Consider the following 25,429-nt stretch of genomic DNA (forward strand, 5'->3'; position numbering starts at 1 on the left):
TTTTTAAGTTACAAAACAACAGAAAGATACAAACAGGAAGATCCAGATGTGGATCGGTCAGTGACTCAGGGCAGGTTGTATCCATCCTGACTTTGACATGGAGTGAAAGGCTACATGACACCCTGGCCTCAGCTGACACTAACCCATGAAGAGTGACACCGACTGGGTGAGAAAGGCTGAGGACAGGGCCTTGCCGGAGGACACTCCAGGTCACGATGTGTTACACACCCGAGTGACATGAAGGTCAACGACAGCTGTTCTGCACAGGATGCTGATACGGGCTGTGTGGGGATTTCTGTATCTGTCTGTTTATGTCTATAACATGCACCATATTCGACCGCTCACAAACTGTCCAAATCGTGCCTCTCTCAAATGCAGGTAATGTCCTGGCTTTGACAGTCTAGTCGGCTCATATTTGGATGAGAGCAGGAGAGAAACTGATAAAACGAGAATCCGTCTGGATGGATCCCTTCGTACGCTTGCTGAATCACAGATGTGAGCTGGGGTGGCACAAGGCAGCCTAGCTCTCATAGGAGAATGCATTGAGGAGCTGCCGCTTTATCAGATGCTGCTGAACACGGCAGTGGTGACATTACACGACTCCCATCAGATTCAAAGTCAACTCTCTTGACATTTCTCTCCCTCTCAAAATGGCTGCGGTGAACAAATGTCCGAGAGCCCAAGGACGGCGTATATCGGTACAGTAATTAGAAGGGATCAGCACCATCATAACAAACACCTCTTAAATCATAGCTAATAGCATCAAAGCAACAGATTAAACGTGCTGTAGGACACTGGAAGGAAGTTTACAGTTTAATTAAAGCTTGTTTTAACTTTTGTGTTTGATGAGGGAATTGGTGCTTTCTATACTTCACTAGCCAAATGGGAGTAGAAGACGAGCCCTGCATCTCTAAATACGGCTGTGAGTAGACACTGGCATATGCTTTTAATATCCTTTTAGAATAAAAGCAGCTGTAACAAGCGCCATTGGCTACGTACATTTATTGGCTGAAGTGTATAGGACTGTACCTGGAGGATACTATAATGAAGTATTTAGATTCTGCAGCTGGTGCTTTTTAGAGAGGAATCCTCTGAGCGCTGTTGACTGTAAAATTGAAAAAAAGACATTTCGTCATTTGATATAAGGCTTGTCTCTTAACAATTGTATTTTAAAAAGACTTATTTCTAATAACATACATATGCTGTATATATTTTCAAGTCTGAGAGGGGAAGGGTGGAACTCAGCATGATGAACAGCAGACACTAAAAAAGGCAGACAGTATCACCGTTTTCACCAGTTTCACCACCTGTCTCTCTCTGATGATGTGAAAGTGCGTCAGACTGGTATAATAAAAACATGTGAATGACTGTGACCACACCTTCCCCTCTGCACCTGTCACGATACATCACCCAATAGGCCTATAACTGGCAGATTAGGGTGACCTTATGTCTCTTTATCTCTCCAGACAGGCATTAAAACTTTCTAATATGGCTCCACACCGAGCCGGGGATCTCATTTTATAAATGCCTGGCTAAATGACCCACCAGCCGCCACGGCTATGGTTCCATCTTTACTATTTCTTTTTCATTTTCATCATTCCGGGAGATAATTAAGAGTCGGGGACTTGGTGATGGTGGCAGTGGAGGGGTGGGCGCCCGGGTGCTCCCCTCCTTTCAGCTTCACAAAGAAAGGTCTTCCATCAATTAAATGGCCATACAGGCAAAGTTGGTGTTAATTTGCCGCCTCTGTCTGTACTTTCATTTGCCAGATCTATGGGGACTAAGGTGTGATCCCCTCTTCATCATACTGCCGTGTCAAGATTCAGTACAGTACATCTAGTAGTTTAGTAGTAGCCGTCACTCTTTTAAGATATTGTCGTTGGATCGATGGGGGTATGCAACACTGTAAGTCAGGCAGGAAGTAAATTAAAATTTTTGAAAACAAACTATCAACTTCCTGACTAACAAAGTTTAATATTTTAAATATTAAACTTTGTTATGAATACAGGATATGATTTTCATTGAGTATGTGTTCCACAAATTTATGATAATAATCGATCAGTTCTGTTTAACTGATATGTTCAAAAGGATTAAGGCTGTAAAACCACCACTTGACAGGCCAGTGTGTAGAATTTATTGGGATTTAGGGGGATCTATAGGCAGAACTGGATATATAATATTCAGACGTATGTCCTCATTAGCGTATAATCACCCGAAACTCAGAATCGTTGCATTTTCGTTACCTTAAAATAAGCCTTTCATATTTAGTCTGCCATGTCGCACCGCCATGTTTCTACAGTAACCCAGAATGGACAAACCAAACACTGGCTCTAGGGAGGGCTTTTCACCTTTGTAGGGGAGGTTGAGATGAGCGGTGTTTTATGTATTACAAGACTTTTCACCAAGTCTTGTCGCTACTGTGGTCAGAAAAATGTTTAAATAATATGTGACCTTTCCATCACAAATATATTCAGCAGTAATGTGAATCTACACTCTGAAAGCAATCCTCTCCTAAATCCCAGATTACACATAAGCTCTACTAATCATGAAACCAATAACTGGAACAACCTTTCTTGCTATCTGTTACACCCCGCTGAGCACGGACATGAAGTGATGGCTCTGACTGCAATCCACATATGTGCACTTGGTGCTTAGTTTGTATGCATGCACTTGAACTAGATGAATACTTTATACTTTAAGCAGCCAGCTGCAGTGAGTAATAACATGTAGCCACAAGATATTTTTTGTTATTTTTGTGGATGTACACTCATTCTGTTTAACATCAAACAAACAAAACAACATAACACTGCATGGTACGCAGAGGTAGGTGTGCTCTTGGCACACTTTGTGCTTAACTCTGAGCATGTGATACAGCAAATGACAGTATAAAAAAATCTTATCAACAAATGTTTAACCTTTTTAAGAGCCTGCATTAGTTTGCTATTGTTTACTCTATAAAGTTTACAGTTTTTGTCATATTCTAGGTATACCGTTTGAGCTTAAGAGGGTAAATAAATTGAATTTGTGAAGGTTCACCTTCCTTTAGAGGATTACACAAACAGCGGTAATGTGTATTTATGTATTGTGCATTTATTCACATTCCGAGGACACCTTGTCACATCTTGCATCAACAAAAATACAATATGTGATGTCGGAACAGGTCTGAACATAACTCAAGTGAATACTCGCCGCTATTTAACCCTCTACTCACTTTTTTTGTTGTTAACAGCTGTCACATACTGTCTCAGCAGTATTTCTCTACTGGCATCAGTCCTTGCAGGAATCTATTCGCCACACTTTTTATTTAACATCAGATTCAGTGGCTAACTTGCAGCTCCCTCTGACCCTCCTCTTTGACTGCATCCACCCTCAATGTTGAAGGACTCTCCAGATTTACACATTTAACTCTGGTATTTCTGTACCAGCTGTCACTCTCAATCATCGGGCCAGATGTGCAGCTAATTGTCATGGCAAGTGTGGCATCTCAACATCCCGCCGTGACAGCCTCCAGCATTGAGAGATTTATTCAGCGTTTGTCTCTATACATGTTTGTGTGCATACATGATGCTCTGAGTGTGACATACTTTTCTTCCCTGCTTCCCCTCCAAACCTTGCAGTCCCTGGGATGCCTCTTTTCACAGTGTAACTGTAGGTGATGTCAGCACTGAGAGTTTTCCATATTAGATTGGCTTCATTGATGTCAGCTATTATTGAGCCTTTAGCCCCCTCATGAAGGCCAGACAGAGTGCAGCGGGATCCCTCACACACAGCTGCAAACCTGGCAGGGGGGCACCAGAGCTGAGAGGCACCACCCCCGGCCGTCTGACCCAGAGAAGGCTCACTGATCTGGGCCTTGTTAAAACAGCAGGTGGGGGGCCCTCAGAATAGCTTCTGGGTGTCCTCCTCTTCTCCGTCTGACTGGCATCACAGTCAGTGCTCAGATCATCCCTCCCAGGTGGGTTGCAGTGTGTGTGTCTGCCCATGTGAGTGTGTGTGTGCATATGCGTGCGTGTGTGTATCAATGAGAGAGTCTGGCTGCCCGGGGAAGCGCCTGTTGTTTACGCATCTTATTTTCTCTCTGATGATAATACATCTGCTGCTTTTGGAGACAGACCATCGTACGCCATTACATCTGTTGATTAGTTAGCCGATTGCTTTTGATCAAGTGGATGCAGAGAAAGGCATTACTGATGCTCAATACATCTGCCTTATGACTGCCAGTGTAAACAGCTCTGGAACGCCGCTGTAAGCAATTGCAGTTAATCCATCAGGGAAATGGTCTCCTCAGCCTCCACTATTGCCTTTTTCTAATTATTGGGACTGCCAGCTTTGATAACTATGCCCTATCAGTCACATATGTATGGATTGCGCCCCGGTTGACTGAGCGAAGATTGCACGGCAATGTAAACCGGCGAGCAGGTGGAGTAAGCAAACAGGGGAAAAGCTTCATCATTTGTCAACACAGATGACTGTGGTCTGCCTCTTCGTCCATTTATCATGCTTCAGCTGCAGCAGTGATGCGGATCGTACAAATCTGAGATGCTGTTTTGAATGTTGCACCCTACATATGCTCTGTATATGAGTCAAGTACAAACCTACTTTCAACCTGGTCACTATGGAGAGGACTTAGGCTCAGCAGAGTGGCTGCAAGGAGCTAATTTTCATCTGTGTATTAATCAAACAGGCGTGTGGGTTCAGCTAATTGCTCTGGGAAGACGTCCAACTAGCAAGCCTTTTTTTTTTTTGCTCAAGTTGGCCCGGCTCTTTGCAGAGGAGAGGAACAGCTTGACGGCTACTGCCCCAGTCTTAGTTGAGTAGGAGGGATCCATGTGTCCAAAACGCACAGGATAATAGTCAGTTGGTGGACTCTTTGTCTTGTAAGCGACGTCTTGCACAACCCTTATGAGTCTGTGCCACTGCCAAGTATCCTCTTTAACTTTACAGATATGAAGGAAAATGTCAGATTCTCTGCTGCTGTGGATACATTTGCTAATCTGCCCACGTCTCTTAATGTCGCTCATCATAGCCTGTGCTGAAATAATGTCAGCACATTTCCCTTTTTGGGGAACTACTGTATATACAAACCAAAGTTTCCAACCCTCATTATAGTCAAACTGGCGACTACTCCCTCCCTTATTTGCACCAACTCTCCCTCAGCCTTTTGCAACATCAGCTACGGATATAAGGGTACTTATTCAGCATATCATTCTGAAGCCTGGCTGTAAGTACAAGCCCTGACTCAGCAAAGAGGGAGTGTAAGAGAAAAACTGAGATGTAAAAAAAGAATTAGAGAGACGGAGGGTTATGAAATGAGGGAACAAACAAGAATAACCATAACCTGCTAGGAGCACCCATAAATGTGGTGTGGCAAATTAAAATTTCAAAAAGGGAACTGCAGACACATTTAATGATGTCTGTGTTTCGGGGCTCCTTGTGGGACATTACCTTTCTTTTATTGTCTTGCACGTTTGAATTCACTCTAAAGAGGTCCGACATGAAGAAAAGAAAGTGAGACCTCCAACCAAGCTGGGCGTGGTTGCAAACTAAATGGCTGAAGGCTGTTGCTGATTCTTGCGTCTGACTGTCTCGAACACTACCGGATGAACCTAAGAAATGGCAGTACACCCAATTCCCAGCAGCAGCAACCAATGAATGAATGATGAACTTCCTTCTCCTCCTTAATTGTGCAGGAATAATATGATGGCACCAATCCTTCAATCACTTATTAGAGGTTCCTCCCTTGTGGCTTAACTTCCCCTAAATATACGGGGGGAGCGTGTGAGACTGTGCAGCTCAGTAGAATCAAAGAGAATTGTCTTGATTCTTGACTTCTTTGTCTGACACAGATTTTGGTTTTGTTTTCCACATCTCATAAACATGTCACAAAAGAATTGATCTTCTCCCTCTTCAGGTCTCCATTCACACAGCCTTTGTGAATGCGAGCTTAACAAAACAAAAGCCCTTTTTTGTTTTGTTTGCTGGAGCATTTTGCAGTTTTGGCTGCTTGTGTATTTCCCTCATACTGACCCCCTCCCAGGAGAAAGAGACACTGAACGGCAGCCGAAATGAATCAAAGTAAATCTATACTATTTTTCCCCCCTTTTCCCCACTCTCTCGCTTCTATCTCTGATCAAATTCAGAGCCAATTCTGGCACAAAAGACACAAAAGAGGATATAGTCGATGAGTTGCAAACTGACAGGCAGACAGGCTGTTATTTCAAATGGGGGAAAAAGGAGGACTGAGTGAGAGTAGAAAGCATCAAGCTGGTGAAAAATCTGTGTATACTTGTCCCAATAACTAATATTTTGAAAGTGTCATACTAAAACAAAAGACTTTTTACATAAGAGCGTATTTTCTTGGCGGGGATTAATTAAAGTAAAAGATGATCTTTATGCAATAGCAACTAAACCATACATCTGTTTATATAAAAATACTTGCAGCTGAACATAATCGACTCTGTCCTCTTTCTCTCTTTACCTCTCTCTGTCCACAGCTGTCTCCAACCAGATCACTGCCTCCCCTTCAAATCCAACCAAAAATGTTTTTTTTACAACAGATTTACCAAAGCTATACAGCAGCCGCAGCAAACGAATCCTATTTGCACCTTATCGGCCCGGGTGATAGCGCATGAAAGATTCAGCAGTGAACATCCATAGGATGGTCTCTGCAGGGTTTGCACAGACCTCAGGGCCCCATCATGCATCGGTTATCACCGGTCTGACAACAGGATTTCATCTCTCGGGGAAAGAGAGAGGAAGACAGGACAGTCGACTTCTCTCGCTGCTCAGTGAGCTAAAACCTCAGTCACTCATATCAGTGGGGATGAATTACTGGTGAAAGTACTCCTCGACCCATAAAGAAGAAAAAATTGAAAAAGAGAGAAGGGGTTGATGGGCTAAATGGGAGGGATAAGAGAACATTTTCATTTTTGCCATTTAAGGAAAATTCCATTAAGACTATTTTCTTGGTTTTGGACATTATGTCTATGAGTGAAAAATGACATTAGAATCACCAAATTATTGAGATTTGGGAAGACACCAAAAAAAATAAGCATTCATGAGCATTCACACAATCAGTTAGCTTGTAGAAAACCCAAAGGCTAAAAAAATGAAAGAAAAGGTTAAAATGTTAACTTTAATATGCACACACCCTGTATATAGACTCAATTTTGACCTTTGTGGTTGTTCTGTCCAATGAGAGATAATGTCACATCATGCGGCTGGTAGAGATGAGAAACATTCTAATGTTTATGACTTACAAGCTGTCATGAACAAATTTGGTTGGGCTACTGTTAAAAAAATACTGTGCATTGACCCTGTAGCACTATATCCGACATTTGGGTTTAATTACCTTGGATGAGAGACTTTGCAGGATGCAAGGCATTTATATTGGTTTGTTTTTTAAACACCAGGTCAGGTATATCAGAGATTTCAAACTAATCTTTGTTTCCAAATCATAATTTCACCTTGGATGTTGACTTGAACACAATTTACAAGTCACAAACAGATATTTAGGATGACATGAATGTGACATTACCCCCAACAATTTGTGAGTTTTAGATCATTTAGCTGTTCTCCTCATGTTTCTATGTAGCAGTGGTGTTGCTGTGCTCCGAGATAGCAGCAGCTACTTTAATCAGTGCACTTAACAGACAGAAATGATGAAAAAACCCCAAAGCAGTGCGACCCAACTGTAATAAACCAGAACTGCGTCATTCACTTGTTCTTTTCCTTCTTCGTCCGTTTCTCCACTGTCATCCGTCTCATCATCCCTCCTCAGCCGTTTGTTTCCTCTCCAAGCAATGGAAATTAATTGTCAGCAGACCAACTGCTCAAGTTACGGCGAGCGGACTCAATATACTGGCCTGTGGACTCTGCACATCGAACACTGACACACCCACACGGTGCATGCGACAGCACTTGTACACAGACTTCATGAGCGGAGCAACCTCAGCGACCTAGCGGTGCAACCAAGTCTGAACTCAGTAAATAGAAAAGCATCATGGAGCAGTTGCTGCCATGTTCCTGGCCTCGCTGAGTGCCTCTTTTTCTTCTTTAGAGGGATGTTGTGTGGCATTTATTAAGAGCTCTTTTCTTCCTCAAAAAGAATTACAGTTTAGAAAAAGCATTCTTCTTATCTTAGCTCTACACCGGTCGCTTTTAAATATTGTCACTCTCAGTTCTGACCAAATTTATGCTGACGGCTCCGCACATTCATTCTTAATGGTGTTCATTTTCAGAACAACAAAAGCTGTAAATAATGAAGTGGTTTTTCCTGGTCTGCCAACAGCAGAATGGTTGATGGACTCACAAAGTTAAGAGTGGTGACTGAGAAAGGATGCATTCATCATTGCTGCCTTGAGTACATCACCGAGGGCTTGGAACATAGACATGTGCGCTGTGCATGGATGAGCAGATGTAAACATCTTTTTTTCCCTCCCTCGGCCTCCGAGACATTCTCTTGTAGCCCGTCTTTCTCTCTCTGGCTCTGTTGCTTTTCCTTTTTTCTCCCTCAATCTGTGAGCCCTTTTCTCGTTCTACTCATCTTTTCCTTCACATGCTCCTTTCAGTCTTTACTATGTTCAAGGTAGAAACATCCTCCCCAAGGTAGCCAACAAATACACCGAGACAAGAGCAAGAAAATAATTTGGTAACAGCGTTTGGGCTTGGACTATTTTAAGATAGGAGTGGAAAAAGTTCAAAAATGATTTTTGGACTGGAAAGTCTGACTTTTGTTGATTTTCTTCACAGCAACACTCACAGTGTTTGGGCTAAAGGTATAGATTATTTCTTCCCGGGGAAAGTAGGCCAAAAGTGATGTAGGATGCTCATTTGGTGGTCGATTGATATATTAAAGGGGGGAATGGACTCATAGCGGTTTTACAATCAATAGAAGACATAAGCTTTATTAAAACAGTACAGAAAGTCAATAGACAAACTTCCATGAAAAGGGCAAGGATGAATTATGGATGTGGTGATGAATCAAAGAGGGGAGAAGACATGCAGGTCAGCCAAAGTCCAAAAAGTATCATATAAAATTGCTAACAGGCAGCTTTCAGCGATGCTTAGCAGATAATTATAACACTCAGCCAGAAGCTGGGGGAAGGTGTTAAGTATGAAAATTTGGAGTTTGCATACAAGCACTGTGGGAAATTGGTGTTTGTTTTAGGATGACGTATCCACTCTGTTATTCATGCATGTGTCAGCATTATGAGTCAATCATGGAAGAGAATAGTTTTAATGAGACCATTCAGAACGGTGCAGACACCTGTGCGTTCAAACAGAAAATGAGTGTATTAGTCACAGAGAATCGTTAATAGCGGAGGCAGCAGCAGCAGCAGCAGTGGCTGTAGACGAATCAGAATGCAAATGAAGGCATCATTTCTAATGAGTAATGTTGTATGACTTTAGAGCTGTGTTAAATAAATGGGTGGGATATCCTCTGTGCCAGCCGGATGCTCATCGCATCGGAAGGCTCGGCTAAAGTGCATCCAGAGGGAGCTGAGGGCTGGATGTGCAGCATTGACATTTGGTAAGGACCTAACAGTGGTTCTCTCCTCGGGCCGCCTAACTAAAGAAGAAGTAGACTGGATGATTGTACTTTTCTTTTTTCCCCTCTCTCTTATTTTTCCTTTCTAGCTTCTTACATGCTCTAAATTTCTTTCTGCCCTTCCCAACTCCTTCCTTTTTCCTCCCCGTTCCATGCTACTAATCCTTCTTCATTTTGCTGAGCAATGGGATTGTTGGGACCAGCTTTATATGCATTTTGTTTTCTCTTTAAATCTTAACCTGATTCATGCAGTCGTATTGTGAACCCTTACATGTCGGCCCCATTGAGTTAATTCTAATCTCCAAGATTATAAAACCCACACAGTGAATGCGAAATCCTGCATGTTAAATTTGAAAGAAAATGAGACTGTCAGCAGAATGCATCACGGTGCTGATAACATAATTTGTGTGGAAAATAAAATGCATCATATTAGATTGCTGGTAGACAGGCAGTCATACAGTACTCATCTGGAGTAAGCCAATTGCGTACGCACTACAAGTATGTAGGCAGAGAACAGAGGTAAACAGAGGAAAGGGGATGGCAGACACGACAAGAAAGAATAGAAAGGGGTAGTTTTGCCTTCCCAGCTAATTATTAAAGGCAGGACAGAAACCTTACAGACAGGCCGGCTCTCTTGGACCCTAATAGCTTATTGATCCAGGAAGCCCAACCACCAGTTTGCACTCACAGGAGACACAGCCAGTGTGAGCTACAAGTACAGTGACCTACAGTCAGTAAAAACAGTTGAGGTCACCTTGTTTACAAAATGATTATGATTTTTATGGACCTATCATGAGTAAGTTTTAGTTTTACACGTGTATTTTACATGATTGAGACAAAGCAACAAAAAGTGATGTCCTTCAAGCAACAGTACAGTGCAGATAGACTGTTAGGATCTACTGTAACAGAAGATATTAGGAACACAATGTAATTTTATCCGTTACTTCCTGAGAGCATCTTCCTCTTGAGTAAATCAACACTGTGTTATATAGGCTGCCCTTTTCTTCTGAAGTGTTTAATCACATTATATCTCTGACCACACATCGATCAGTGATGAAAATACGGATGCTTTTCATCCACCGCCAAAGCAAAAACAGCTGTTGTTATATAAGTAGTAGGGGTTGTGGCTGAAAATGCAACATTAATACAATATGTGCTTGAAATGTCTCAATCAGATGCAGTGAGGCACTATGCTATGTACCCTTTCATTCCTTCAGCAGCTGCAAAGTTGACGAATTAAATGACCCTCTAACAAGCCATTTACATTTAGATCTGACAGTTTAACCAAGCTTGCCCAGACCTCAGCCGTAGTGAGCTACTCCTTGGGTTTGTGAAGTGCCTTGCATCTAAAAATCAAGATAGATGACCAAACAGGTACCAGCAGTGGCACTGCTTTAAAATGGTCGCCAAAGAGTTGTGAGACCCTCAGGCAGCAATTAAACTCACACTGTGTTCTGCCCTCTACAAGCATCACCAGTCAAATAGATGGATTTTAGTGATGAATGGTTTGATATGAATGGAGTCTACAAATCCTCATGAAGGAGGTCAGATCTATAGGAAGGTCTAGTTCCTAAAGCCCTAACACAAAGTTAGCCACCCATGATTAAAGCTCTAAGGTCTGCCCCCCTCCCCCCTTCAGCTTCTGCCCTTCTGCCCCTCCACCCGCAGGGACAGTTAATTAGTGATGCGAAAGGGAAGGATTAATCGATATACTGTCAGGCTCCCGCCAGCTAAGAAGAGACACCCTGCCAAACCCACCAGGACCCAATCTCATTACTGACGGCGGCCCACGCTCCCCTTTGCGAGGCAGCTGCATTCATCAGAGCTATGCCTCCCTTTCTCCCTCAATTGTTCTCCATGCTTCATCCCCCTGTCCCTCCCTGCATGTTTGGCTTTTAACCCCCTGACAAGATGAAGGAGAGTAGGTTGGAGAAGTGACACCCATTTAAGAATGGAAAGGTGGAGGGGTGGGGGTGGGGGGGAGTTATAAATAAGGAAATAGCAAAATCACTGTGTTGGGGAGAATGTGCCCTTGTAAATAGCATGCACCAGGGCTAATCATACATGTCTTGTAAGTAAACGTGAACGTGTCCTTGCAAATGTGTCTGTGAACAACTCTGGCATCTAGCTGGAACCTGAGAGCAGTGAGTGACTCTGCGTGCTACTGACAGCTAGTTAGGAGTAAAGGCGTACTGTGCATGTGTGTGCGTGTCTGTTTTTACCGGGGGCGGGGAGCAGAGGATAAAAGCCTCTGCCTCTCTCTGACAGTTTTATCCGCATCACCATCTGCCTTTATCTGACGCCGGCATCTCTCGGATCCCCGTTGCACTCTCAAAGCTCTCTATCCACCTCGTTCCCTTCGCCAGTCATCTTATCCCAGGCTGCTGTCAAACGTCAGATCATGTTTTTCAACCCATAATTAAACAGTTACTGGCTTAAACCCTTGACAGATAACCTCTGGCCATTGGAAAAATAAAATAAAGAAAGGCAGTGTTGTGGTTTATCCCTAAAAAAGAGAAGTGATCCTCTCATTAGCCACGAGTGAGAGGAAATGTTAATGAAGTCAGGTGCTGCACTTCATATTTTTTGTTGGGGATGCTGACCACATAAAGCCTGTGTGTCTCTCTCTGTTCCTTTCTCAATCAGCATTTGTCACACCCTGGGAGAGGGGTAACACCAGGGTCGGAGGGAGAAAATATAATCATGTCCCTTTTGCTATCCCCCTCGCCCTCTCTCTCTGCCCCTGCTCAACATAGACAGTTGTGGTGAGGGATGGCTCCCTAACGGGTAATCAGAGGCAGCCCTTATTTAATGCTACGAGCCGGGACCGGACAGCCAGTGATGGAGGTACTCGGGGAGGCCCGCTGTGCGCTGTGCACCGGCCCATAACTGCAGATGAGACACTTCCCACAGAGCAGTTAGTGCGACAACTTGCCAGCTGTAAATGTAATGACTGTCAAATGTGAGCGGTGCCTGTGAGAACAGCGATAAATATAAACAGACACCTCTGAAAAATATATTAAAAAAGATGGCGCAAGTTCTAGTTTTGAAAGGTGCATCCGAACCGCCACAACTTTATTAAGCCATCTGTCAGGCCATTTGGAAAGTTTATGAGTAGCTCATGAAGGGAATGGCTCTGATATTTGCTCCTTTCTTCATTAATGACTCATCTCTTCGTGCATAACAAATAACCCCAATTTGCTGATTAGTTTTTTGTTCCTTTATTGCCTTGAGTGAAAACAGCTACATAAAAGACTCTACATTTTAACAGTCTTAAGCAAGGGATATTACTTCTGCTTGGATTAAAGAACCTGCTTGGTAATTTCTATTAATACCTGATGAGTCATAAAGCTGAGGATAGTTTAAGTTTTGTGAGGCCCCTAAAGACAGGCTATTTCCTCCATATTGAAGTCAACAAACACACATTGGCGAGGAAAGCAAAGTAGACGGTCTTCCAAACTTTTCCAAAAAGCCTTTGTTTACCACACTAGGTGGGGGGCTGCCTGCAGGGGTGTCATATGAGCCAGGTAGCGGGGACAGCAAAGCATGAAACCGGAGAATGACAAGGCATTCTAGCCAGACTGAAATGAAAGGCAACACTTCTCGCATGCCCAGTTTTCAAATTGCCAATGTTTGTGTACAGGAGAAAAATGGAAAGGCTATCACGTCAGCACAAAACAAATGAATGTTGTGCTGTTGTTTGCACTGAGATATGACTGTGTGAAAACACAGCAGACCAGGCCTTGCAACTGCAGCTTTCACACTCCGTCTGGTACCGCTAAGGCAGGTCTGTATTCTACAACAGCACTCGAACTGACTGGTGTGCTACCTAAAAAAAATGGTACAATCGCTTGTTCACTAGTTTGAGAAGTTCTTAATATACAAACCTATAAAACTGTAGGTGGAAATATTAACTTGCATAACCTCAAACTCCATTTCCTGGATCATCAACACCTACTATATTGTCTCATGAGTAAAGGAATTCATTTAAATTGATACAAATGACATTCTTGTTTCTGATAATAATGGAAATTTGTTTGAACTGGCAATGAGAGAAAAGTTCAAAAAGAAAAACTGCTATTGGCTTCAAATAGTCTTTATATATATATATATAAATTACGACCTGTTTCTTTTATGACTGGGTTCCAAGGTCTTGCAAGGACATCTACCTTTTCCAGCAGCCACAGATGGGAGATATCAGCCCACTTCCATATCTGTCTGTAACCTTCATTCCCTGAATCTCACACCCCAGGCCCTGATGGTGGAAATGTCATGAAGATTGGCAAAAAATGATGTCCTGCCCTCCCAAATGACCATTTTTTACTTCTGTGGAGCTAACATCCTGTGAAAGACATCATGGGGACTGGGGGACATCCTGTCTACTAAATCGAAGCATACAGAAAATGCTCACTGAAGTAATAAAAGTTGTGTCTGTTCGTATTTAATTCATGTTGGGGTTGGTGAAACCAAAGGGTATTTTCGATGTCGTGGAGACTTAAATTACTGACAAAACGAATCAGTATCTTTTTAGAGATAAATATCTGCTCATCTTCCAATACGGATTTTACCTATTCAAAGTTAATTAAAACTTTTACTTGAGTGCGGACATTTATTCTTAACATTGGGGATAAAAACTAAGCTCTTCCTGGAGCTTTCAAATTAACTGCTTACCTTTGTCCAGCAAATGGAACTTGGTCAGGTGTCATCACAAACCAAAGCACTTGTTCATGGTCACAACAGTTGACCAACATTTTTTAACAACATCATCTGAAAGGAATCAAAGTCAAAGCCCTCCAACAGCATTTTGTTTTTGCCAAGAAGACGGACTAGATTGTATTTCTAGCTATAGCCTATGATGGCTGGATAGACCAATGTGACGTATGGTGACATACAGTATAATACCCCACCACACTGAGCGGCTACCACTAAAACGGAAACTAATTCAAACCAATGCATACCTTGAGCTGTGATCCACCAACATATTCATCTGAGCACAGTGAGTAAAAGGCAACTAGACTGACTGACTATCCTTGAAAATGTTTCTACATTCATCCAATAAGCTTAATTAGTTCTACTGGCTCTTGGGGAGTTCTGTGGTATTCAACTTCTCTGGGTGATTAAATACAGAGGAACTGATGAAGTCTACAGGATGAAAAGCAAATATTCTCCATGATCAGACAGCAAATCCAGATGTTTTCAGTTTTCTACTGCTTGATAACACAACCTGACAGAGAATCTTTAAAGACCCACGAGCAATACTGCAATGCAACGGCAATCTGCACTGTCGCGTTTGGTCTGCTCAGTGATGATTCATTCCTATGGCATTTTCCAAATAATGAATTTCAAAGCTTTTTCATCAACAACTCTCGAAATGTCAACTAGAAAGTTTGCAGACACGCCCACAGTAAACAAACAGGGAAGTGCAAAATACAGTGTCTTGTGAGGATATGGTATGTCCATTTAAAAGCAGCCACAGTCAGCACATTCAGTGTAAGCAACCTATCCTACAACCTTGACTCTACATCTTCTACTCCGGGACCTGATGACAGCATGTCAAGAAGATGGAGTGAGTGATGTCCTGCCCTCTGTCAGGCAAATGGACAGAAATGGAGGGAGGGGGTGGCATGAAAGCGGTGGAGGTCTGGTAAGGGAGGAAGGGTATATAAAGGGACGGGTGGTTGGTGTGAGATAAGGAATAATGCTCTATCACATCCTGCTGACACATTATCAGCTGTGCCCACCAGTACCAGTCTTTCTAGTTACACAGACAGAGAAAGCATCCATCAGTGATGTGTCATATCCTGTAATGACAGGAAATGGTTAGGATCTGAGTGTGGGCCACTGACTCAAAATTACAGGCTTAAAAAGGCTCTACGTTAACATGAATTAATTGCTTGATGAGTAATGTTGGACCTCTGCTCTCAAAATACAGAAATCCAGGAATTTCAAACAAAATATTTTCTTAAAAAATGTGCATGTCCACTTTTAAAAATCAAGTCCTTCAGGATAACAACCTTTGAAATTCTAGTCCATGAAACAAGCGAACTCGGAATGAAAAGTGAAATGCTATTTTTGAACCACTAGCCAAGGCTAATGAATAAGGCCCCAGGTATTGGACCTCAAGGCCACCATCACTGTTTAAACGTGGAGCTATTTTGTAGTTTGATTGGGTCTGTGAGGCCCCCCATCAGGTGGGATGATATGGGGCCACGGCTCCTGGGTTCTCAGGTCTAATTTGCCTGTACCTCTCCCTTCAAAGAGAGACGGGCATAATTAACAGAACCCAAACACCCACCATGGGCTGAACAGAGTCATTTAGGAGAGCGACTCGGGAGGAACGGCAGCAAATGAAATGTAATTGCAATGGGAGCAGAGGAGCCGGGCTGGTGTGTCAGAGTCACTGATGTGTGTGTGAGAGAGGGAGAGAAAGAGAGAATGAACGGGCCAGGCAGGAGGGACTGAGGGAGTAAATGAAAGACACAGAAGTTAGATAGAGAATATGCAGTTGAGAGGAGAGCGAGCAAAACAAGGACTGATGAGTGATTGTGAGCGACTGGCAGAGACAAACAGTGAGGACCCATTCCTTCAGGTTAGAATAGAAAAACCAATGCACCTCAAACTCTCCAGAAAGTTGAATTTAAGTTAAAGGATCAGTTCACCCACGTTGCATAAAAATAAAATGATTCTGCCAATCTCTGGTGGCGCGTAGCCATGCAGATAGATGCGGTTTCATTTCTGCAGGTTTTGAGATATCTGCCTCTGAGATTTCCTGCAACACCCCAATATGACGGAGGGAAATAGAATTTTGTTGTGATGCTCACGGCATTGAAATTACATTTAAAATTCAACAGTGATACGTCATTCCAGAAACAGTCTCTTGTTACTTGGGATAATCCACAGAACATACAACGGTTTTAATGGGAACTCTTTCTTCGGGGTTGAAAGTAGCTCCAGTCGCAGTGAAGTCTGTGGATAATGTTCAGTAATGAGAGTTTCTGGTAAGAGATGCCGCTCATACATTTTTTAAATTTCCTTTCTCAATGCTGTGCCAGTCCAAAAAAAGTCCACTTGCTTCCATTGTATTTGAGTAGCTGCGGCGGTCTCAGAGATGGAAATCTAAAAACCTGGGCAAGTAAAATGGAAACCATCTGCATGGAGAGATGTAATGTAATGTAATACAAACGTATTCTTTGATAATCTTTTAATATTTGTAAGGCTCATTGGTTGAGTCATGTGTGACTCTCTCCAAACAATCTTTTTAATGTTAAAAGCAATTGAAAATGACAGGAATTGACCCTTTAAAGTTCAAAGTTGTTGATCTCCACTACAGCAGCACTTCAACCCCAGCATTATTTTGTTCTGTCCATTCCATTTACACAAGTAATCGTTCATGCTTACAGTCATTATCACTATTTATTCCCTATGTTAAAAGCATTCAAATTGGCCTTGACCTACTTGGTCTATCCACCAGCTCTCCCCCACTACTCTTTCACCTTTCCCTCTCTCTTTCCCATCATTCCTCCCTCCGTCCCTCTCAGTTTACGGAGCACTGGATGAGAAGTGACCTGGGGTCAACTATGTTCCTGTCGCTTCCAGGCACGGGCAGCCCAAACAAATTGGGGTCACCGCAATGTAAGAGTGGTGTGATCACACACACACACTTGTGCAGATGGCTGAGTGTAGATAACAGTGATCGTTCCTTATCACTGCGTACTTTAAGAGAGTGTAAAGGATCTGCAGGACATTGCAACATCTTTTGCACCAGCTGGTATAGTAACACTGTATTTGTGAATCTGACTATGTTTATTCTTGTGGCTCCAGCGACGTGATGAATGGATCAGAGTCACCAGGTGTGGTCTTGGTTGGTAATTAACAGAAAAGCCCCCATTATAATGAGCTTTGAATGTAATGTTCAGTAGAGGAAGCACAGGGGTCAATGAGACAATTAGAGCCTGTGTAAATGCATTTTTAAATGCCTGCTGTCCCTTAATTGCCATTTAAAGTTATCGTCAGAGGTGGTTTTAAATGACCTTTAAGCCCGACATATGAAAGCAATAAAAGCAGAGATGAGACTAATAACTAGTTTGACAGGGAATCAAAATAAATGCTGTTAGGTGATCAGTCATTTGCTGGACTCTTCACACAATAATTACTTCAAGTGACCCTTGCAAATACTACACACCAAAGAAATGACAAGGCAGTTGAAGAAAATGCCTTAACAACCGGAGAAGATTTAACACCACCACCTCATGAATCGCAGAGGAAGGGCCCACAATCAGATAACACTGTCTTAGTATTTCTCTGTACTTTTTAATTCAAGCCCAATTTTGATTTAATTATTCCACTTTATTACATTTTCATTAACTTTGCTATTATTTTCGTAGTCTTGGCCGTCATTTCTTTCATACTGTAGTTAGTAAGTCAATTCCTGAGGCCCAGTAACACACATTGACGATGCTAAAAAGATTCATAGTCATATAGTCATTGGTTTTAAGCAAACCAAAAGCCCAACAAAGTCAGTCCAACTCCATCCTTTAAGAGCGTAGCTTCTGGTTTATTCCCTGTACCTTGATGGAGACCATCTTTCCTCATTCTTTGACATCCTTCCTTTCTGCTTCCTGCATCTCCTTCCACTATTGATTAATTCATTCCCTCCTTCTTCTTTCTCATTCTCCGGTAACTAGTCTAAATGGCTCAAAGTCCTCTGAACTACTTTCTACAATCCTGCACCACCACTTTTTCTGCCCTATCACCTTCCTGTAACAGGTACTTCCCATTCCCCCCTCTTCTTGCTAGGATTTCCCCAGCGATTCATTTGACTGAATGTAGCTTAGTGTACTGTTCCATTCGCATATCATATTCATCCCCCCTCAATATCCCCAAGGTGGTTTCTTACTATGTGCAGCTCCAGATAATCTCCCAGTCCCTTGGCACTCTCTACTCTGACCAGAACAGCCTCCCTCAGCTGAGTGCTGAAGCCCACTGCCAGCCGGTCTGCCCGTGTGCTCGGCCGGTCATTGGGTGGCCAGGTATATGTGATGAGGGCTCCGCCTCGCCCGAAGATGTAAGTTGTCCCAGCTGCAAAACACACAAAGAGGAAGGAAAAATGGGGTTTATCATTGAGTTATGGCATAATAATAACAAGTTAAAAGAAATAGATCATGTAAAACAAAGTTTAATATTGATGTACTCTCTTCTGTCAAATATTGTTTGGTTGTGTTGCAGTTTATGAAAATTATCTGAAAGTTAAAGCTTCCTTTTTTGAGGAAATTTCACAACACACATATAAGTGAAAAGTTACAAGACAAGAACTCAATTCAATGGCATTTCCCTAAAAAATGAAAATAAGTGGCCTAAATATTCTGTTTTAAAATGAGAATGCATGTGAAATAAAGCAGCTCTTTCTGGGAAACAGAACAATGTGCTATGTGGCAGTGTATATCATGAAGTGATGTTTAGCCTTAGCACTAGTAGTAGCACCAGTGTCGGCTGTCACTCCCCTTTGAAATGTTAATCTGCCGAGCCACTGCAGTTTCAGTTGCCCTCAGTTGCCTGCAGTTGCGTTGCATTCAAACTAGGGCGAACTGACAAACTTTGTGTTGGCTATGCTGTCAGTATAACCACCACCCCTCAACGTCAACAAAAGAAATTCCTCAGATCTCCCTGTCAAAGGAACTTTGCCTCAACAGTATTTTGAGTTCCAGCCGAAAAAATCTAACCGCCTGGTACGCTGAGCGGTTTCATGTTTGAACTGTAACAGAGTTAGGACTTGGCTTGGCTCCAATGAGCCCGGTGCTGAATGAGAAATGACGGGCGTTGGCTGTGATTAGCATAGAGTAATGAAACCACGGTGAACTGCTCTCAACCCTGTGGGCTGTCTGTCATAAATACACATACATATAAAACAGGCTGTGCGTATAGATACTAATGCATGCAAATGTATGTATATGAAGCTAAAACGTGAGTCAATGAACATATCGTTTGGTAACAATATTAGGGATACATCTAACAAAAGTTGCCCGGTTAGATTTAATTGGAATATCATTATCAAGAGCATGGACTGCAGGTTTCTTTACTCTTATGTGTCTCATGAGTTATACTTTGCCAATGCTGCCAGAGAGTGTACAGTACATCACAGTCAGATCAATTCATACTGTCAGGATTTGTTTTTACCTTTCCAGGCACTGTGTGTGTAAGATACTAAGTATATTTGTGTGAGGAAGTATTTCTGTGTAAGATATGATATAAGAATAATAATAATAATAATAACAATAATAAATAATATTATTAATACGTATATTCTTGCCCTTCAGCATTGTGTTTGCAAGTGGTAGAATTCACACGTCATGTGACCTTGATGACTTTAATATACCATTTTTACACCAAATTAGCGTCCATAAGAAGGTTTTATAAACGCGAGTAAACCCACTAAAATTAGGCAACCGACTCCTTTCCATTGCCAGGATACGAGTTTGCCTCTCTGTTTGTAACGTTCATCATCACAATTTTGCTTAGTTGGAAAAACGAGCACAGTAGAAAGAAGCAGATCAGAATGCATCCAGAAAACGTTACAACTTGTCTTATATTCTTAAACAGTAACATTCTGAATCAGACATTTGTTTTTTTCAGAGCTGATGATGCGAGTTGCTCAGGAGTGAGACATCTCTCTTATTTCTCATCTCTGTTGAGAGGTGAGAGTACCAATCAAGCAGACATGGAAGCTCCTGACAATGTAATGGTGGTTACTTATACTTTTACTTCTCACTTTCAAACTCAGTGCAGACTGAACAATGTTGAAGCCCTTCTTGAGTGTTGCCAATCAATACTTTGGACTTCCATGACAAGTAAGCTAGACCGTCATAGGTTTTAATTTTACCCGACTCTTGACCCTGTCCTTGAAGACCACCTGCTTTTTGCTTTTACATCATCATTGGCAAAGTTGCAAATCCTCACTTTTCATATGCTACAACAGGCAGGAGGCCCGCATTTTTCCTTGCTAAATGAATCAAACAATTAAGTGATTATCGAGATTGATGTTTTTCTGGTTATTTGCTAATCAATTCACAAACTAACTGTCCTAACTGCAGCACCAGATTCACATGCACAATCAAACATGGACAGAGTAATGCACATCATGGGCTATCACACTGTACCTACCTATGAAAGCATAAACACACACGTGCGCGTACACACACTAACACACATTTCCTTGTTTTATCATGCCATACAAATCTCTATCTAGGTGTGCTGTGGTCACAGAGGATAGAAAGCAGAGGCTGCCATGACTGCAGGGACAAGAGGCTTTCAAGCAACATCCCCAGCAACAGGCCGCACACACTCTTAGTCATACACAGGGAAATGGCAGGCTGATAAGGAATGGAGACATGCAGTCTTCTGGCTCACACGCACGCACACACACACACACACACACACACACACACACACACACACACACACACACACACACATACATGCACATACACTCACTCAGCTACCTGACACTTTCATTATCTAACAATCCGCTGGTAGCCATTTGAAATCGGCTGACACACACAACTCTCATCCCTCGCTCTCGCTTCCCCTCTCCTCTCCCTCGTTCTGGCTCTCGCCATCCCTCCCCCTGCCTCCTCCTTCTTTCCCAGTGGAGCTAAGCCCTCTGCTCAGCTCTTGTTGTTTTCTCGAGGCTGTATTATTTTAGCGCTGACTAATTATCGCAGCATGGCAAGGAGGGCTATAAAGAGGTTGTGTGCCGGAGGAGGGGGGAAAAAGAGAGGATGAAGAAAGACAACAGGGTACGGAGGCAGGGAATAGATAGGATGGGGAAAGTGCGAGAGCAATATAGTTGGTGTCTCTTTCCTGTGTTTATTAACTGTGCAGCACCGGGGCTTCGCAGAAACTGAGAGAGAGACAGCTGTGGAGAAAGAGGAGAAAAGATTTCTAAAATGGCCGACGAACAGAAAGGGAGGGGAGCCATGTTGTGATAGAAGAGAGTGGAGCCATGTTGGGTAAAAATGGTTGATAGTAGTTGAAGCCGAGTGCATATTCCTGTATGTGACTGCACTCGTGTTAGGAGGGAAAGAGTTTGAGGGACAAGGAGAAAAAGTTGAGAGAGAGAAGTTGGAGGGAAATAGTTTGGCTGCCAAGCACATGAAACTTAAAGGTGCATCTCTAGACATTTTCTGGTCAGAGGCATTACTACTCAGTGTGACAGCAAATGTGGACATTTAACAGGCAGGGGTGGTGTTGTAAAGGATCATGTTGCATTATGGGATATTATCATCAAGTGTTTTTTGAGTTTGACCCATACTATCAACTAAGAGTCAGGATATCTATTGCAACAATTTTGCCATTTTTCTTTAATGTGTTTCTTGGGAGTTCCTCAACTTTGCGAAAATGTAACGTCTAAAGTACCTTGTTGCAATAATTAGATGGACATATAAGTTTTCTTTTCTATAGTAAATAAGCATATGTTGGAAAATTACTCAGATATGTCAGTCACACTAAGCTATGATGAGTGCTTTAAAAACAAAATCGACACCATCTCATGCTACCTTTGTGTGTAATTCCAATACTGTGTTGTGATATGCAAATAATTCAATCATTAAATTTCATCCAGCTAGTCAGATAGCTGTTTATTCGCAAGACAACACAATGATATAAGATTATGTCAAAAGCGTAACTCTGAATGCTCCTCGATCTTTGCTGTAACTTAAACACCATTTTAAGTTCCTCTCATGTTAATGATTTCAGCTTGAATTCCATTCTAGCTGAGCAAAGAGCTGAAGAAGGAGCCAAGAAATCGGCAGGGATTCTACTGTGAGACACATCATATCGAATGCTGGAAAGAAATAATTCCGAATTGATCAAAGTTTCCAATCAGATTTTATAATACAATATCTGGCAGTCGCTTCCGTCCATCTCTAATATGTCATTAGTCCAGCAGGTCCGATTCTAACCCTGTTAGTGCACCTGAACTGTTATCATATGATGTGAACCCACAGAACTTGATTTTAAATTCTAATTTAGCTCCAAAGCTTCCAGGCATATTTGATTTGTGTACCTGTGTCAGTACTGCCAAATTCCTCTTAAATATGTATGAAACAATGCAGAATACATATGCATTCCATTTGATGTAATGGTGCAGCAACACATTTTTTTTTTCATTATGAAAATCGGATTGGATCCAGCAGATAGATGTGGTGCTATGATACAATTTAAAATATCTAAAATCTAGGAGGACAGTCCTCTAAAAACTCACATTAATCTATTAACTAAGATAGTATTTAGGGAGTACAATGAATTAGACTTGCTGCATGTATCATCCCTGCTCACGTGTGAACTCACAGTAAACTGATTCTCATCAATTAACACCCCTGTCATGCAGAGCGTGTACCATATGCTTTGTATTCCCCAGAGAGTTCTCTGTATGCTGATGACATCGTCACAGTTACACTTGTCACTTTCACCGTTGTCTTCATCATCAGCACATGAGGTGCAAGAGTTGAGAAAAAGAAAACCAAAAAAAGAACTTCCACACTCTAGTAGTACTCGGAAATACTTTTTACCTCTCTATCTTTCCTACATCCTTCCAGTGAGCTGCTGTTGACTGCCTGCTTTGATTTGTCCAGCGGATAGTGGCCACCTGCTGCTTTGCGCACTTGTATATGTGCATACATGTGTTTGTGTGTACGTGCACTCCTCTCTCCTCTAAATTAGGAGACAAAGGAGGTGCAGAGTCTCTAATGAGTTGTCTGACAGGGCGCATCCATGTGTCACTGTTTCTCCCTGCAAACACCTGCTGCTCCGTTTGAGAGAGACACTGCGATGCAACACACACTATTAGAAGGACGAAAAGGAGCGAAAAAAGAGAGGAAAGGTTTTTTATCAAACTCGAGAAGACATGTCTGGAGGACATTATTCCCTGGTCGTCTTCAAGAGAAAGATCTCCTTACAGTCACAGAACATCTATGGATTTTGAGATGCTCTATGTACACTGGGTCTTTGAACAGATCAACAGTAAGGAAGTTAAAAGAGCTTCTCTGACAGGTGGTCACACTTCAACACTGACACAAAAATAAAAGTGAGTTCTTAAAAGTGAGTGTTCAAATATGGTTCAACAAAGCTTTAGGGCTGACTCAACCAAACTGAAATCAGTTTCTGCCTTGAAATCAATTTGAAAGTTTTGTTCAACTTTGCAAAATGTTCAGACCAGTGTTGGGTGTAACGTTTTACAAAGTGCAGCATCACTATAGTCACATTACATTTTTCTGCAATGGCGTGATGGTACCGGTCCAAAATTCAGTAATAACATTACCATTACTAATCAAACAATTATGTCAAAAGTACATTTTCATGCATGCTTGCGCAACAACTGCCTGACCACCGATATTGTGATATTCATAAAATTCAACACCACAATGCTGTCTAGTGCACCCGTGGAGAGGCTCTTCAACCAGGGCAGTCTTGAACTGAAACAAGGAAGAACAGACAATTTCAGAGTTTCCTTCTTATGAGGTATAACCATTGCTTTAGTGCTAAACAAGTCAAAAAAGTTGTCTAGTCTGCTAAAATGCTACATCTTGGTGAGCAGGTAACTTGAGTGTGGTTTGAGTGTGTTTGACCTGTTAAATGCAGTTCAAATGCCATTTAAAGAGCATAAAAGAAAGATCTTAACTAAGATCCTATCCTTATTAGGACAGGGCTGATATGTGGGCATATGTCAGATTTAACATTATATTCCTAACTGACATTTACATGACAAAGCTAGCCTACTGCGAGTCCAAGTTAGGGGCTGGCATGCAGTGGTTTGGTGGATCATACGTTGGATACGAGACCAGGGTTTGTGTCCTTTTTGTGACCACGGGTCAAAAGTAAGTTAACGTACTTAGATCTGGTAATTTATCTCATGTACATTACATGAGTTACATAACTTACGTAACTTACGTTAGTTACTTTAACCCAAGGTATGATCTTTTCCTAACCCTAACCAAGTCTTTTTTGTCTAAACTTGACCAAACCAAGACCATTTGATAACATTAATAACAATCCAAAAATCATAACTTGTCATACTTTGCAGACTGTTTGTCTGCACACTTTATTATAAAAGTCTAACCAGAGGTTGTATATTACTTATTGTTGTAAATGGTAATGTTTTCCTGACAAGTGGCCTTGTGTGGTCGAGCGAGGAATTATTATACTCTCTCTGAAGAAAAGGTAAAGTAGCTGTGTTGGGGTTTATAGTTTGACACTGGTGAAATGGATTTGTATTCAGTTTCCTACCAACAATCGATGTTGAATTCTTTAAACCACGACCATGATGTTTCATTAACTTTAACAAGGTCGTTTCATATTCACTCAAGCGATGGCAAATCAGGAAACATGATGATTGTTGATTCATGATTCGTTTTTTGTTCTGGCCACATGGGTTCTTCTGGAGGCCATGAGCAAACGTTTTGTAGTCAGTTATCGGGACTTGCCATGTACTGTATGTCCCTTCCAATATATGCACATGCATGTATGTATTATCACTTTTAACACGTGCACCTGTATGTGAAAAAATGTGTGTCTGCAACTGCTTAAGAGACAGAGGCAGACTGAATAATTGGCATCCAAGTTCTCCCAAACAGCAACTGTTTGTCTTTATTGAAAACTGTGAATTAAAAGTAAATTAGTGCTGCTTTGGGAGTTGGAGGCGAACAAAAAGCTGGCCGGTTATGGATTTCTCTGACCTTCAGTTCACCGTAGTCTAATCGAGCAATCTGCCTTCCCGCTTCTGCTAGAATAACAATAATGATGGAAATGCTCTGTTGCACTCATGTGTTTCACAACTCCCCTCCACATCCAAAAAGAGGCTAAATATTTATTACTTTTGTCCAATTA

General features: G+C 41.9%; 1 protein-coding gene across 2 annotated transcripts in view; it reads right to left on the reverse strand.

Annotated features, from left to right (window-relative positions):
• nrxn2b (neurexin 2b) overlaps positions 1-25,429 on the reverse strand; it is a 571,134-nt gene that overhangs the window by 89,036 nt on the left and 456,669 nt on the right. For both annotated transcript variants that reach the window (XM_073475282.1, XM_073475281.1), the window contains one exon: positions 18,447-18,628. In XM_073475282.1, the coding sequence (XP_073331383.1) occupies positions 18,447-18,628 (182 nt within the window). The remainder of the gene's footprint in view (positions 1-18,446; positions 18,629-25,429) is intronic.

The sequence above is a fragment of the Pagrus major genome, chromosome 10 (assembly GCF_040436345.1).
Source record: "Pagrus major chromosome 10, Pma_NU_1.0".
Lineage (NCBI taxonomy): Eukaryota > Metazoa > Chordata > Actinopteri > Spariformes > Sparidae > Pagrus > Pagrus major.